At 39.4% G+C, this 15575-nt stretch overlaps 1 protein-coding gene across 1 annotated transcript in view; it reads left to right on the top strand.

Moving 5' to 3' along the window:
* TMEFF1 (transmembrane protein with EGF like and two follistatin like domains 1) overlaps positions 1–15575 on the top strand; it is a 66051-nt gene that overhangs the window by 22551 nt on the left and 27925 nt on the right. Inside the window, exons 3-5 of the mRNA XM_084899759.1 lie at positions 2837–2966; positions 6718–6744; positions 8932–9028. Coding sequence (XP_084755885.1) covers positions 2837–2966; positions 6718–6744; positions 8932–9028 — 254 coding nt within the window. The remainder of the gene's footprint in view (positions 1–2836; positions 2967–6717; positions 6745–8931; positions 9029–15575) is intronic.

Genomic DNA, 15575 nt, shown 5'->3' with positions numbered 1-15575 from the left:
AGCAATACCCAAACCAGCTAATGTTTATTGAGAATTTACTATGGCCACATATAAATGCTAAAGATGAATATTTCTTATTTAATCCTCATAACGTCTTTATTGGTTAGGTATTATTATAATTACCATTTTCCAGGTGGGGAAAATGGCACTAGTGTTAGCCCATAGTCACATAGATGGTGGGCCCAGGATTGGAACTCATTTACATGAGAACCCAGGCTCTAAGCACTAAGTCATGTGCTTCACAGGATTGTTATGATATTTAAGTTAGATCGGACATAACTTGTCACTGGTGTTGACTAGATGTAAACTCTTGAATAAATGTTTGCTATTACCTTAGAGATTTTCAGCCCTATCAGACTTAATGACCCTTTTTTATAACCAATAATTTGTATTCTGTTTCTTTACTGTTCTTTAATGAAATTCATAGATAGTGCAACCTACATAAGCACATAATTAAAGAAATCAATATATTGTATAATTGCAATGTAAAGGAGGAATAAAAAATTTATAGTAAAATTATCCTACTATAAATTATTCAACATGTAAATGCTTGGGCATGATTACAGTAGAAGACAATACAGTAGTCACATGCTTATATCTATCTACTTGTAATGAATGTTTTGATTTACTAAAGATTAGTGCAGTTTTATAGCAGAAATATCTAAAAACAAAAATGTAGAAATATGGTGGATGCTAGAATAAAAACTAATATTAGGATAAGTTATAGCAGTATAGGCTTATTTATCTATAGTAAGTCTTGCCATAGTTCCCATGTGAATGGCTAGAGAAGCATTCAGAAATTATATGGTGTTGTGTGTGTGTCTTTCTTGTGTGGTACTGTTTTTTCCTTTGCAGGACATACATCTAGCTAGCATTCATGGAATCCATCTGCAAAATGACAGTATGTTTTTTATCATTGTAACAACCAAAAAATCTTTCTGCTAAATGACAGTATCATTCTAACAAACCAAAAAGTTTTTCATAGGGGCGTCTATGCCTAGGGGGCGCTGTTAACACCTTTGAGGGCACACCATTAAAAAGTCATTAAGCATTTGTTGAGCAAAGAGTTGGTTGAAAAGTTCATAGAGTTAGCACTTGACAACTTAGAGCTTATGATCTCCTTTACAATTATGCATTGTTTAATTACAAAAAAAATTGACTCTAGCAGACATCATACAAGTTATTATGTACAATTTAAGGGAAGAGAATAGAGGGATGTGATTCATGAATAATTGGAGCAATAAAGTAAAACTTTGATTTTAATTGAAGTTATTGTAAGAGTCTGCTGATAATGGATAGCATGCAAACTTGCTCATAAAATATTTTATTAGAGATTGTTTTTACCAGTGTCTGACCTGTGGTAGCATGTCATATTTAAGAGTAAATAAATGATAAAAGTAAATCTTGTGCACTGGAGAAAATTGAGGAACACACAAAATAATGGAAATAAAAAAACCATGACAGGTAATCTAAAAAACTTATTGATGCTTTGTTCCAGGATTTGCTTTATGAATGTTTATTTTTTCTAAGTAATTGAGAACATATAGTACATATCTATATATGGTATATAATTTTCTTGCTGTATGTTTACTTATAACATTTTAAAAGTTGCATTCAGTTTTGTGAACTAAATAATACATTTTAAAATGACATAAAATTCTCAGAAGTTTATATATGGAGTAGGATTGCCTGCTTTATGGTAACAATATGTTACCTTTATCTGCCACACAATATGTTACCTTTATCTGCCACACAGTATTCTTTTAAAGGATAATTCTCAGTGACTGTAATATTAATTACTTGAACAGATATAACATGCTTTATATTGTTTTTACTTTTTTTATGCTAATAAATTTTTGTTTGAAATTTAAACAGACTAATATATACCTAGAAGAAATGGAATATTGTCAGAGGAAAGGAGCTTGGGGGACTGGGTGAAAAAGGTGAAGGGATTAGGAAGTACAAATTGGTAGTTACAAAATAGTCAAGAATGTAAGGTACAGCATGGGGAATATAGTCAATATTGTAATAAGTATGTATGGTGCCAGGTGAGTACTGGTTATATCGGGAAAACACTTTAAAAACCATATATATATATATTGATTTCAGAGAGGAAGGAAGAGGGAGAGAGAGGTAGTTAGAAATATCAATGATGAGAGAGGATCATCCATCAGCTGATCACTCCACACTGGGATCAAGCCCGCAACGTGGGCTTGTGCACTGACTGGGACAATTTGAATTCTTACCTCCTGGTTCATAGGTTGATGGGCAACCACCTGCCATGCCAGCTGGGCTTGGGGGAAACACTTTGTAAAGTATGTGATGACCTAACCTCTATGCTGTGCACCTGAAACTGATACAAAGTAATATATATATATTCTGTTTGTATGGCGCTCTAACATGGCGGAAAGTCCTCTGAGAACAAAGATCATGTATTTCTTTATGCCGTATATAGCATTTACCTTGGGACTGTACCAGAGGTATGAATACATGAATTTTGATCATAATAAAAAGACATTTAATTTTTAGCACTCGTTATAAACACTGCCAGCAATTTCCTCTTAAATTATCTCACTGGATCTTTATAGCAAGCAAATAAAGTAGATAGGAAAGGGATTTTCATTCTTACTTTTATGGGTAGTTAATAGTTCTTTTCCTTATGAATGTGGGAAAGGTAGGAGAAAGTAGTCGAACTCCTTTTTTAAACCAAATAAATGAAAAAAACTATCCTGTAGTTAGAATTGTGCCATACTGCTCTGGTATTGCACTCGTGAATACAAAATAAACTATTACCATTCATGCCTATTTCTGATATTTCTTTCTGTTTGTTTTGTAGTGCCATACAAATTACATTCCCGTCTGTGCATCAAACGGGGACACGTATCAAAATGAATGCTTTCTCAGAAGAGCTGCTTGTAAGCACCAGAAAGAGATCACAGTGGTAGCAAGAGGACCATGCTACTCTGGTATGTTATTGATATTCTTCTGAGTAAATGCAAGAAAGGGTGCTGCCATATTTTCTAAAAGGAAGTTTGCCGTCGGAGGTGTAGTCTCAGAACTGCTGTATGGATTGGTGGGGATCGTGTGGTGAGCGGGGGGAAAGAATGGGTGGTGGTTTATTTTGGAAGGCATTAATGTGAGTTTCCTACGTGCATTTGTATTTGGGGGCAGTGATGAAGGTGAGGTATTGTAATCAGAATTATTGTATAAAGGTTAGCAGGAAAGGTAGAGACTACCCTTATATGATGATGTATCCATTCCTTTCATTCTATTAACCCCCAGTGATCATGTAGCAACCTCTCAGTATACGTTTGATGCTTAATGCCTTTTTTTATGGGGACTTGGCTTTTCTTTTGCCTGTGGTTTGACTATTAGGGTAGAACGTGATATAGGCCCCATTTTGTTGATTTTTATTTTTGGTGGGCAGGAGGGGTGGGGAATATTCATAGGAAGCCACTAGTGGCATCCTAGGATGTGTCTCTTTCCAAGCTCTTCTTTTCCTATCTTCTTTTTCTGTCTGTCCACCCTTGTCACCCTCCTCCTCCCACTTGTTTATATTTACTTCCTTCTCGCTTTCTTCCTGAATGGGTGGTGGTTTATTTTGGAAGGCATTAATATAAGTTCCCTACATGCATTTGTATTTGGGGGCAGTGATGAAGGTGAGGTATTGTAATTAGAATTATTGTATGAAGGTTAGTGGTAAAGGTAGAGACTACCCTTATAGGATGATGTATCCATTCCTTTCTTTCCCCACATATTACAGTGCCTATGTTCAGAGTTATTATTGGGCCTCCATTACAGAAGCATGATTGATTGATTGTGTGGTTGATTTCAAACTCCAAAGCCCCCACTTTAAATTACGTGGTGGTTCTTTAATCCAAAGACTATTGAATGTGGCAGGCCCCACCCTATGATCTGATATGGTCAGTACCTTTCCTAAACGAGACACTTCTATAAGGTATGGTATAAACTACCTTCCAGAAACTGAGGGAAAAGGCCTGCCATCTCTTTGGGGAAGGCCAAATTCTTTCCCAGACACTAACTCATTAGGGGCTTGGTGAAATTATTATGCTCGTAGGCCAGTGAACTATCATTTGGTGTGATTCTTATATATGTTGTGTTTCACATACTTGATTTAGAGACCACAGAGGAATATGGAGTTCTCTACAGTCCCTAATTAACTGTGCGTCATTTATGAAGAGTGTGTATTTAGGACACCAAATGCTTAGATAGGCGGTGAATGTTAAACATTAGAAGGCAGAGTGGTACATTGGAAAGAGCACCGCATAAGGGTTAGAAAAAACCTGCCTTTCAAGTAGCTCCAGCTCTTATTTACTGCATGACTCGGACGAGTCCCTTCACCAAACTCGGAGCCCCAAATTGTTAAATGGATATCGCCTCGTGGGGTAGCTAAATGAGGCTTGAATGAGCTCAGCTACAAGGTTCTATATCAGTTTTGTTGTTTGCTGGATGGGCCAGTGTTAATTCTTGTCATTTGCTCTTTGGTTGGTCCCATTCCCTGTGCTAAAAGTAGCATTTTCTTTTGTTTACTTGAAAACTCCTAACGATTTAAGATCGAGGTTAAGCCTTTGCTCCTCTGTGACATCTTTCTTCCATGTTTGTTCACACTTTGTGCACATCTCTATGTACATGCCTCACTGTATGTCATTTACCTGACATATCTGTTTCTAGCCAGTCAGTTATTTCTCCCCTGGAAGGCAGCGCGCCCTGCCCAGAGAGGTAACTCATAATCCTAGGGGTGGGTGGAGTTGTGTGGGCTGGAGAAGGCGTGTGTACACTGGCAGTTCAGAACTCATCCTCATTAGCAGAGGACTCATGATGTTCCCAAGCAATGGCTTGCTGCCCATGCATAGAAGCCAATACTATGACATTGGCTTTTCAGGAAAAAAAAAAAAAGAGTTTTTATTGGGACGTCCACAGGCAAGGAGGCAAGGCTCAAATCTGTCTCCCCACTGAGGGTTTGAGTGGAAGTTAATGATTTAGGGTAGGAGGGGCTGGGTGTGGAAGAGCCGGCGGGGCAGGTTTCCGTTGGAGAGCTTTAGCACTGCATCTTCCTGGACCCTTTGCTTCTGAAAGGATTCCCACGATTGAGTTCTGGTCCAGTCTCAGCCCAGGGTGGGGCTGGGGGCAGGGGATGTGAAACTTCGGTTCCTGTTTTACTGAAGGTCAGCATTCTCTCCTCTGCATGAGCTACGGCTACAGGACATAGATTTGTTCTGTTGTTTTTGAAAAGCCAACTCGGTATCTGGTTAGACACAGGATCAGACCAGCTTGAACTGGCTCTGCAGTTATAACAGTATTTAATTTATTGGGGAATTTTAAATAACACTAAAAGAAGGCATTAGGTATTTTATTTTTTTAAAATTGGACATGGGTTATAAAAAGGTTGGAAGTGATTAAGTATCTCATTGGCTGGGACTGCCTTATTTATCAATTTAGTCCTCATATTTACCATGTTGTCTAGCATATACTATATGCACCCAATCAGTGTGGGACAGAAGAAAAAGGGAGTGTGTTCCTGGGGAAATTTTGGTCATAAACACTGTTTTAAATTGAGTTCCCCTCTTCTCTCTCTCTCTGTCTCGTCTCTCTCTCTCTCTCTCTCTCTCTCTCTCTCTCTCTCTCTCTCTCTCTCTCTCTGGCTTTCACTCCTTATTTTCTTTATTACTTAGAGAAGATGTAATTTTTTTTATGGCTGATTAATCAAAATTGAGCTCAGTTGAAGACTTTCTATAAAACCCCGTGAAGATTTTGCAATGGGCACTACCTAAAATATGTTTTCCCAGTGTCTGCCCCGTCTGGGAGTGGGACTCCTGTCTGAGGGGGCTGCCCGGGAGGGGAGGCAGCCGTGTTGTCACAGGTGGTGTCTCTCCCTCCGGAGAACCGTGTGCAGAGCTGCTGGGCTCTCCAGGCTGCCCTCCCCCTGCAGAGTGCTGAGCGAGTGTGAGGCCCCTTACGGGCGGTTTCTGCTATTGTTCCGCTGGGCGCCGACGATACTACAGCACGCCTCTCTCCAGCGTGCTCCCTGCCATATGTTGGTTCTCTTAGGAGTATAAAACCAGTATTTTACATTCATTACATTTTAGCCTGGGCTTTTTCATTTCACTAGTAACAAGTCTCCCACCCACATCTTGGTGAGATTCCTTCTGGTTAGGCTCCATAGAGGAAGTTACAATTTCATCAGGAGTATGAAAACCGCAATCCTGAGGTTTGTTTTCCTTCTGAACCTCGGGGCTTTTCTTCACCTTTTGGCTTTGGGTTTTTAGCCACAGATTTCATTAGGAAGACATTTGGAGCAAGACCCAAAGCTCTTTCCCTCCCTCCCTCGTAAAAACACCTTTTTCCTTATGTCCCTCAAGCTTTAGCAAAATCATTTTTCTTCTGTGTTTTAAGCGAGTTCATTAAAATATTTTCCATTTAGCCATTTACTTTACAGTATTCATTGGTGTCTACTCTGTGCAAGGCCCCTGGATATTTCCTGAATGGGCCACAAAGATGTCTGAGGTATGGATAGTTATGTGTCCAAAGAATTAATATTTGGAGAAAGGTACAAACTAGGTAAGCAAGGATGAACTGGTTGGTAGTAAAAAGAAAGTGAGAAAATGGCTTCCTGAGAATGGATTTCCCAGTTTGATTTTTGACAAGAAAATTCCTGTTTGAAGTGTTCATCTATACTCTTTTTTTTCTCTCTCTCAGATAATGGCTCTGGATCTGGAGAAGGAGGTAAGTTTCAGGTACCTTGTGAAGGGCATTTGTTTTCTTTCCCTTTGTCAAATAGCTTTATTGAGCCAAAGTTCACATACCATGCAGTCTGCCCATTTAAAGTGCACACTTCAGTGGCGTTTGGTATGTTCACAGAGTTGTATATCACCAGAGTCAATTTTAGAGCATTTTCATTCTGGAAAACCCCACCCTTAGCCACCCCCTGCCTCCGGTCCCTCTGTCCCCTTTAGCCTGGCATCTTTGTTTCAGGCAGTTATTTTCCCACTGAACATTTGTTGCTAGACGAATGGGAAATGCAGCTCCTGTTGAGCTGAGGTTGCACCAGAGTGCCTCTGCTAGGATCACCCCCACAAGTGGTTTTAGCGTGGACCAGGGTATTTGTAACTCTCCCCGCCCCATGCTCACACAGTTTTACCCCCAAGGAATTCTCAGGGCACAGGTTTTCAAAAACGTGAGGGTGAGTTGTGCATAGCAGAGAGAAGACTTGCAGAACAAACTCCGGTGAATCTAAAGTTCAAACCATTCAAATGTTCCTGTTTGGTTTTGATTTTATTGTACAAATATGTGAATTATCTCTGCTATAGGAAACTAATATTTGGGGAACAGCATATAACCAAGTTTACTGTGGATGGTCAGAATTAAGAGTGACTAATCTATCTCATAGTTTCATAAAGCTGTGATTCTTAGTGAGTGTCCACTGTCTACAAAATAATGTTTGAAGTACTATGGGGACACGCTAACAGAAAACTCACTGGTAGGGCTCACACTTCTGCAGACGAAACAAATACAGTGTGATCCTCTCAACACGATTTAAAACCTTACTCCAGACTTACACATTTCATAGAATCCTAACATTTTACATTTGGTAGGGATTTTAAGCCACCTAGAGAATAGAAGAATTGTCCTGAGGAAGAAGTTCAGGTATGACAGTGTCAGCTTAAAAAAAAAAAAAAAAAAGATGATTACAGCTGCTGAACAATAGAACTGGATTTAAATGGATATAGTTAAGCAGAAACTCCATGATCATATGTGAAAGATCAGGTCTTAAGTTCCAGATCTTAGAGCTGGAAAGGATTTTAAGAGATCACGTGGTCTAGCCCATGTGGTCAGACATTCATTAGGAAAACTGTCCTCGTTGTTATGTTAAAGAAATGGAAGTTGATCTCAAGATTTGCTTATACAGTACAGATATTGGATGTCTTGCCCTGTGAATGTAAACTGAGTCGAGTTTGAAAGGCTGAGAGGTTTGCTCAGATTAATACACAGACATATGCTAGCTCAAGGTGTCTGCGTGATTTCTAGATCTCATGATGTTTCTGGGCCTTAGAGATACTTAGGATTATGATTCCTGGAATCTGTTCGGGAGGGTTCATGAGAATCTGGACTCAAAATATAGGCAGACACTAAAACTTGGAAGTTTTATCAAAAGGGCACATTAAGTTTGGGTACTTTCCTTTTAATACCTTTTTACTGATGGATATGCCTTGAATAAGGTGTTTTTCCCCCAAACCAGATTGGGAAATTCCTTGAGTAAAGAGTAATCCCTGAATTGGCCTTAAAATGGATCTCTCTGTTCAGTGTGAGATCATTAGGATAGGGTCCACTCAAATTGAGACCGCGAATGTAGGGCTCCCTGAAATGTGGGATGTGAGGTGAATTGGGGTCCTGGTGGTAGTTAATTGTTTTTTGAGATGGATCATGGGATTCCCACACACTTCTGCATTCTGGGTGTTTTTGGCTGTTCTAGTGGCAAAGTAGAAAAAAGGGTGCATCCTTTGTAAAGAGACCCCCTTTCCTTTTTGAAATTTGAGGATTTTTTTAAAACTCTAGAATTAGTTATGTAGTTAGAGTAATCACTGGACTAAAATTACTGCTTGTTTCCCCCCGCCCCCTCTCTCTTAAATAATGTTATATGGTAATTCTTATAAAGGGAACTAATTATTAAAGCCTACTATATTGCTCCTTTGTGCATAATTTAGCGGGTTATTTTGCTAGCACCAATACTTGCTTTTCTCACAGAATAAGTTGTACTTCTTGGACTTTATCGTTGATAGATTTTGGAAGTAATTGTTTTCAAGAGCTGGGGTACCTTTCCCCCAGAAATAGAATATTTGCTGCTGAAATATGAACCCTATCTGGGAAGGATCCCAAATCTTGGCTGAAAATTTAATTTTTCTTTTTAAACAGAAGAGGAAGGGTCCGGGGCTGAAGCTCACAGGAAACACTCCAAGTGTGGACCTTGCAAATATAAGGCTGAGTGTGATGAAGATGCAGAAAACGTTGGGTGAGTTGACTGAGGAAAAGGGATAAACGTATGTGGAGGGTTTTTTTTTTTTTTTTTTTTTTTTTTTAAATTATGTTATAGAAAGGTATGATTTAACTTGCTTCTGTATATTTTATGTGTGCCTTTCATTTTATTTTTCTATTTAATGCTAGTCTATTGACATCTCTCTTCAGTTGATGTAACGCTATAATTATGTAAGTCAGTTTAAGTGTTATATTTTGGAATGAAAATCCATTTGTAATACTTTTTGGTTTTACTGCTGTCTTTTTTTTTTTTCATTGATAATTTTATACCAAAGGCTAAAGCAGAAGTACTTTTATTCTAAATTATCCTATTATACTTTCAACTGGCATTAATACTACTTTCTTCTTTTTTTAAAAAAAATATATATATATTTTATTGATTTTTTTACAGAGAGGAAGGGAGAGAGATAGAGAGCTAGAAATGTCGATGAGAGAGAAACAACGACCAGCTGCCTCTTGCACACCCCCTAGCGGGGATGTGCCCGCAACCAAGGTACATGCCCTTGACCGGAATCTAACCCGGGACCTTTCAGTCCACAGACCGACGCTCTACCACTGAGCCAAACCGGTTTCGGCAATACTACTTTCTTCTTACCTTGAATTTTTACACAAAACATTTTATGTATATTTTCATGCATTAAAAATCTCAAAACCATTTCATAATTTTAAATTATAGTAAGTAAATATTTTATATAAGAAAAGTTTATAGAAATCCCAGTTGCACAGGCTGACATTATATTGTCCTATTTTTTTCACTCATGTCCAGCCTGGGTAGCATTGTCCATTTTCCCATTCATTCCCTGTAAGAAGCGGTATTGTTTGGTGGAGTAGTAGCAATTAATCAACACAGGCATGTTTGCTTCTTCCTTTCATCAGGTTGCTGTTGGTTCCCAGTCTCAACCTTCTCTTATTTCCCTGGATGCTTCCCTTTTTTATGGTTGATTCTAAAAGCCTTATTGCTGACTCCAGGACCTTATAGCACAAATGGATCTTCCCTGCTTCAATTTACCCTTAGTGCATATTTTAAAATACTTACCTCATAGAGATTTACTCATTCTCTCTTACTCATATGTATTTTTCAGTCCTGTGCCTTATTCAGCCTCAAATGCATATTCAAGCCTTTCACTGAATAGCAGTAATAGGCTTTAATTAGCACTAATGCCCAAAGTGAGTTTTACAAGTCAGGATGACACCATTTTCGGCATGATGTAATGTCAAAATCAGCTATTTGGATGGGACTTGGTAAAATTAATGTCTGATAATGTATTTCAAAGTAGGTGAGAATTGGCAAAAGACCAATAAGTGCAGCAAAAAGTGAATTCAGCGATGCCCGAATTTGCTGTTTTTGCACGCTGGTCACTTGGATTGATGTGTCTATCCATTTCAGAGTGGTTTGATTTGGAAGAACATGTTTTCCAAAGTAGATATTAGTTCAAAGACACGAAGAGAAATGAGTAATATGGATTTGCAGAAAGAACAGATAATAGATGTTACACTCTCTTCTCATTTTGTATTAATAATATGGCATGATGAAACACCATTTTGTGTGTGTGTGTGTGTGTGTGTGTGTGTACACAGATTTTGTTCTTTTTGGTGTTTTTCCTCAGGACTCTGTGTCCAGAGTAAAAATAGTTGTCAGTGATTGATTGGTTTGGTCTATTGATCTGTTTTTATTCTTTTGACAGTATCTTTATTCAGTACTATTTCATAGATTTTTTTCTGCTCTCATTTTCATCCCTAAATTGAAAGAGATCTTGGGCTTAGAAGTAGAACAGATTCCATCTAGCCTCAGAGGTGGCCCCAAATGTGACATCTACACGGTGACATACACATCTTTCTGTGAACACCTGATATAATAGGTAGTCTATGCCCAATCAGGGCAACTCTGTTGTATGTACTAAATCAATTTTGTGTGTGTCTATTTACTTGAGAACTTGCAACCACTGTTCTTGCAGATACAGACTAAGCGTAAGGAAGTGGGCACAGACTAGGGGAGGGCTTACCAGTAATAGGGAGCATGCAGGCTCAGGAACCAACACACACTGGGACAGGCAGCTTTGTCCAGGCCACGAAATGATGTAATCAGAGGGGAAAAACACGAAGGAACAAATTGGTTCCTTTACCTACACAGTAAGTGATTAAGCTAAAATGGTTGTTCCTACCATTTTAAAAAATAAATCTTAGGAGCATCTAATCTTTTAGTCTATAAAACATTTATTATTGATTATGGCTGAGTTTAGCAATTTATATGTATTTAAGTGAAGACTGTAATTTAAAAAAATTCTGCTTTTAAATGGGTCATGGTACCAAGAAAGTAGATATAGATATATATCTATATCTATATCTGTCTATCTATATCTATCTATATCTATCTATCTATCTATCTATCTACTTCAAGGCCCTTCTATATGCTTTTCATGAATAGTAACTTTTGTCTAAATAGTAACGTTTGTCTGAAGGTAATTTTGACCCAGCCATCTAGACCTTTTGGGTATAGAAAACTGAGATGCTGAAATATGGCATTAGCCATCGTGCCTTGATTTTTATGTAAAAACCTATTATTTATTAAGAAGGTGTTATATAATTGTTTATCAAAAGATAACATTTTAGTTGTTAAATACAAGGTCTGAGTTATAAACCACATATGCCTATCACGACTTAATTATTATGAACTAGTAGCCCGGCGCACGAATCCCTGTGCCAGTAGCTTGCCAGTAGCTCGCTGCTGCCCTCTAGTAGCTCTCTGCTCGCTGCCCCGTCCTCCTGTAGCTCCCCCACTCCCCACCCCCTGTCCCTCCCTAGCTTTCTGCCCTGCCCCCTCCTGTAGCTCTCCTCTGCCCACTTGTAGCTCACTGCCCCGCCCTCCTGCTGATCCATGATCCTGTCATTACATGGTCGGTCATTACGCTTCACGGTGTAATGGCCATTTGCATACGATTACATCTTTATTATATAGTATTCTACCAGAATCAGAGAATAGGATCTTGAAGTTTATTTTCTAGTTCAATCCTCTCACTTTACCGATGAGAAAACGAGGACTGAAGTCAGAGGGTTTTGTGGGGTGGATTCTCCTAAGTTCTAGAACAGTATGTTTCTACATCTACCTCCCTGTATTTGTCTGTTTTATTCCTAGAATGAGAGCTATTGTCTTTTCCTACTTCATAGATTGCTGCTTAATGACCTTCTAAACATTATACTTAATATGTTTTTATTGAATTTTTTTTAGAGAGAGGAAGGGAGAAGGATAGAGAGATAAACATTGATGAGAACCATTGATTGGCTGCCTCTTATTACCCCCCGCCTCCCTTTACTGGGGATCGAGCCCACAACCCTGGCATGTGGTGACCTCTTGGTTCCTAGATCAGTGCCAACTGCTGAACTACACAGGGGCTGGGCTGCTTGATGCCTTAAAAAACAACAACAATGCTCTCTTCTTCAGCCTGGCCCCAGCTGTGAATTCTGTATGTCCTTATCATCTCCTCGTCACTCTTGAGTACTAGGTGCTTTAAAAAAGTTGTTTAGTTTTTATCTAGACCACCATATGCCAGTTTATTGATTTGCTTATCAGCCACTTTCAGACGTTTTGACCACAACTCCATTTACACTGTGACTCAGCACTGGTATATACATACACATGCACTTTAATATTTCTAGCCTATTTTCTTAACAATTGCTGGTCGTGATTCACTAAATTGACTTCATAATCCACTAGTGATTATGCCCTTCAGTTTAAAAAATATTGCTCTATTACTATAATAGGTATGATATTTCATGTCATACTTTTAAGATATGGGTATTCATTTAACATATTTTATACTTTCTCATTTTGAAATGTCTTTCCTGTCAGAAGAGTGGTTATATAACCTATCTAGTCTCCCAAGGGCAACTAAACGCTTTCTCTTGCTTTAGGAAGCTTTTTCTCTTTATCTTGGTCACAGTTTTTAAAAAATATGGCATTTGGCAAGAGGGGAAAAAATGGTACCATGTTGATTTTCTGGTAATAAGAGAATTGCTAATTTTTTATTTAGTCATTTAAATGGAAATTGATTTAAGTGTATTGTCATCTTAAACATAGTTCACAGAACATATTTCAACAATATTAGTTTTTAGACGTTGTTACATGAATTAATTTTAGCTCTTTATGGTGGGTAGGGCAAGGAAGCATTATTCAGGTTTTGCAGGTGAAGCTGAATGGCTTGTAGCTAAGCAGCAAAAACACTGTGTTGTGCATATATTATACATGCTTACGCTACTATTTTCAGGGGCCAGTGGTGTTCTCAGTAACAGTTTGCTTCACTCCTATGCCTAAGTAGCCCATTCTGCTCTGTGTTTTGAGTTCTTATATAGTTTAAAAAAAAATTTTTTTTCTTCTCCAGTAGGGTTCTTAGCTGCTGCTTCTGGGTCTGTCAGTGTGCCTTGCAAGTGGGCCTGACTGTAGATGGCCCCAACTCTTTTTTTGTTTTTTAATTAGAACATTCTTCAACTTTATTTTATTATTTAAGAAATATATTTTTATTTATTTCAGATAGGAAGGGAGATGGGGAGAGAGAGAGAGAGCAAGAGAGAGAGAGAGAGAGATACAACAATGATGAGAGAGAATCATAGATTGGCTGCCTCCCTCACACCCCCCAGTGAGGATTGAGCCCACAACCCAGGCATGTGCCATGATGGGGAATTGAACCGTGACCTCCTGATTCTTGGGTTGACTCTCAACCACTGAGCCAAGCCAGCGAGGCAGCCCCAACTCTTTTTTTTTTTTTTTTTTTTTAATATATTTTATTGATTTTTTTACAGAGAGGAAGAGAGAGGGATAGAGAGAAACATCGATGAGAAAGAATCATCGATAAGCTGCCTCTTGCACACCCCCTACTGGGGATGTGCCCGCAACCAAGGTACATGCCCTTGACCGGAATCGAACCTGGGACCTTTCAGTCTGCAGACCGACGCTCTGTCCACTGAGCCAAACCAGTTTCGGCCAGGCAGCCCCAACTCTTAACTTGCTTCTCTACTTCTCTCGCATAAGAAACAAAATGCATGTAGGAACTGTAGCTCATGTAAGAATAAATTCTAAATGTAAAATCAGAGTAAATACCGTAGGTCCTTGAGTGAAGTGCAGAAACTTTATTCATTGCATGTATTTTATCTTTCTTGTCTGCCCTGTGGCTATTTTAAATTTTTAGAGTTTGAACTAGAGGCCTGGTGCATGGATTTGTGCACCAGTAGGGTCCCTCAGCCTAGCCTGCACCCTCTCGCAATCCGGGACCCCTTGGGGGGATGTAGTAGTGCACAAAGTGGGAGGTGGCTGGGGATGAGCTTGAGCTCGGGCCAGGCGCAGTGCCCCTTCTGCTCATCCTGACCCCGCTGCGCCTGCTGCTGCCACCATGGAGGCGAGAGAGGCTCATGCCACCACAGCTGCGCTTGCCAGCCGTGAGCCCTGTGTCTGGTGCCTGTTGGTCAGGCAGTGCTCGCACTGTGGGAGCCCTCGGATCACCAGGGAGCAGGTCCTGCATTGAGCATCTTCCCCCTGGTGGTCAGTGCATGTCATAGCGACCCGTCGACCCGTCGTTTGGTCATTCGGTTGTTTAGGTTTTTATATATGTAGATAGATTATTTTTGCTTCTGAGAGGCTTCCCCTCACCCCATTCTTCCTGAAGCACCGTCTCTCCAGTGGCATTATGGGCTTTGCATGGGTTTGTGATGGGTATCCTCATTCATGCCTAGCTTTTGAATTTATATGTATGGCAATGAGGTCGAACTTCCCAGAAATTCATCTCCCACATGGGTGAAGTTTCAGTATCCCATTTTTGTGAAATATAGTGGATCAACTTTGTATTTAGGCTTAAAAGTTGGAAGCAGTACCTGTTTTATAGTAAGTTGTGTTTCTTAAACCACATATTCTTAGCAATCAAACCCTGTCTTTATCTTAACCATGTTTCTAATCTGAAGTTATTGTTGCAAGATAGCCATCGGCCATTATCTGGACAGTGGGCCAGGTAATCACAGAACTCCTTCACATAAGTGTCTTTTAAACACCTGACCTAAATCCCTGCCCATGAAAGGTTTGAGCAATCTGTAGATTCATCGGGCGTAATGTCAGTGCAGGTGAGTCATAAAAATCCTCAAATTATTTCTTTGAACTTGTCTCTGATGTGCTTTATGGAAATAGTTCCTGTTCTTCTGCCTCTTTGATGTCAGTCTCTTTGGAGAGGCTGTTTCCCTTTTTGCCCTTGAGTGATGGAGGAGCTCGGAGTTGCTCAGAGAATCATGGATGTGTGCAGCATGACTGACAGCTGTGATAAGCAGTTCACCCACCTGCTGGACATCACTGTCATTTTTGGGTGCCATGTTCTGTTTTTCATGCAGATTGCTGGTCAGTATCACAATCTGATCGAGTCTCTCTCTGTCAGGAAGTGCAATGAAATCTTTTCCCTTGTTCACACACACAGAGGAATGCTTTATATACATCCGTGTCCTCCATTCTGCCCTAGTTTCTGGAAACCACATATGCATTTTAAAAAAAGAAA

The sequence above is a fragment of the Pipistrellus hanaki genome (assembly GCF_964339955.1).
Source record: "Pipistrellus hanaki genome assembly, chromosome: 11".
Taxonomy (NCBI): Eukaryota; Metazoa; Chordata; class Mammalia; order Chiroptera; family Vespertilionidae; genus Pipistrellus; species Pipistrellus hanaki.
Note: the sequence above shows the minus strand (reverse complement) of the source record. Positions and strands in the feature narration are given on the sequence as shown.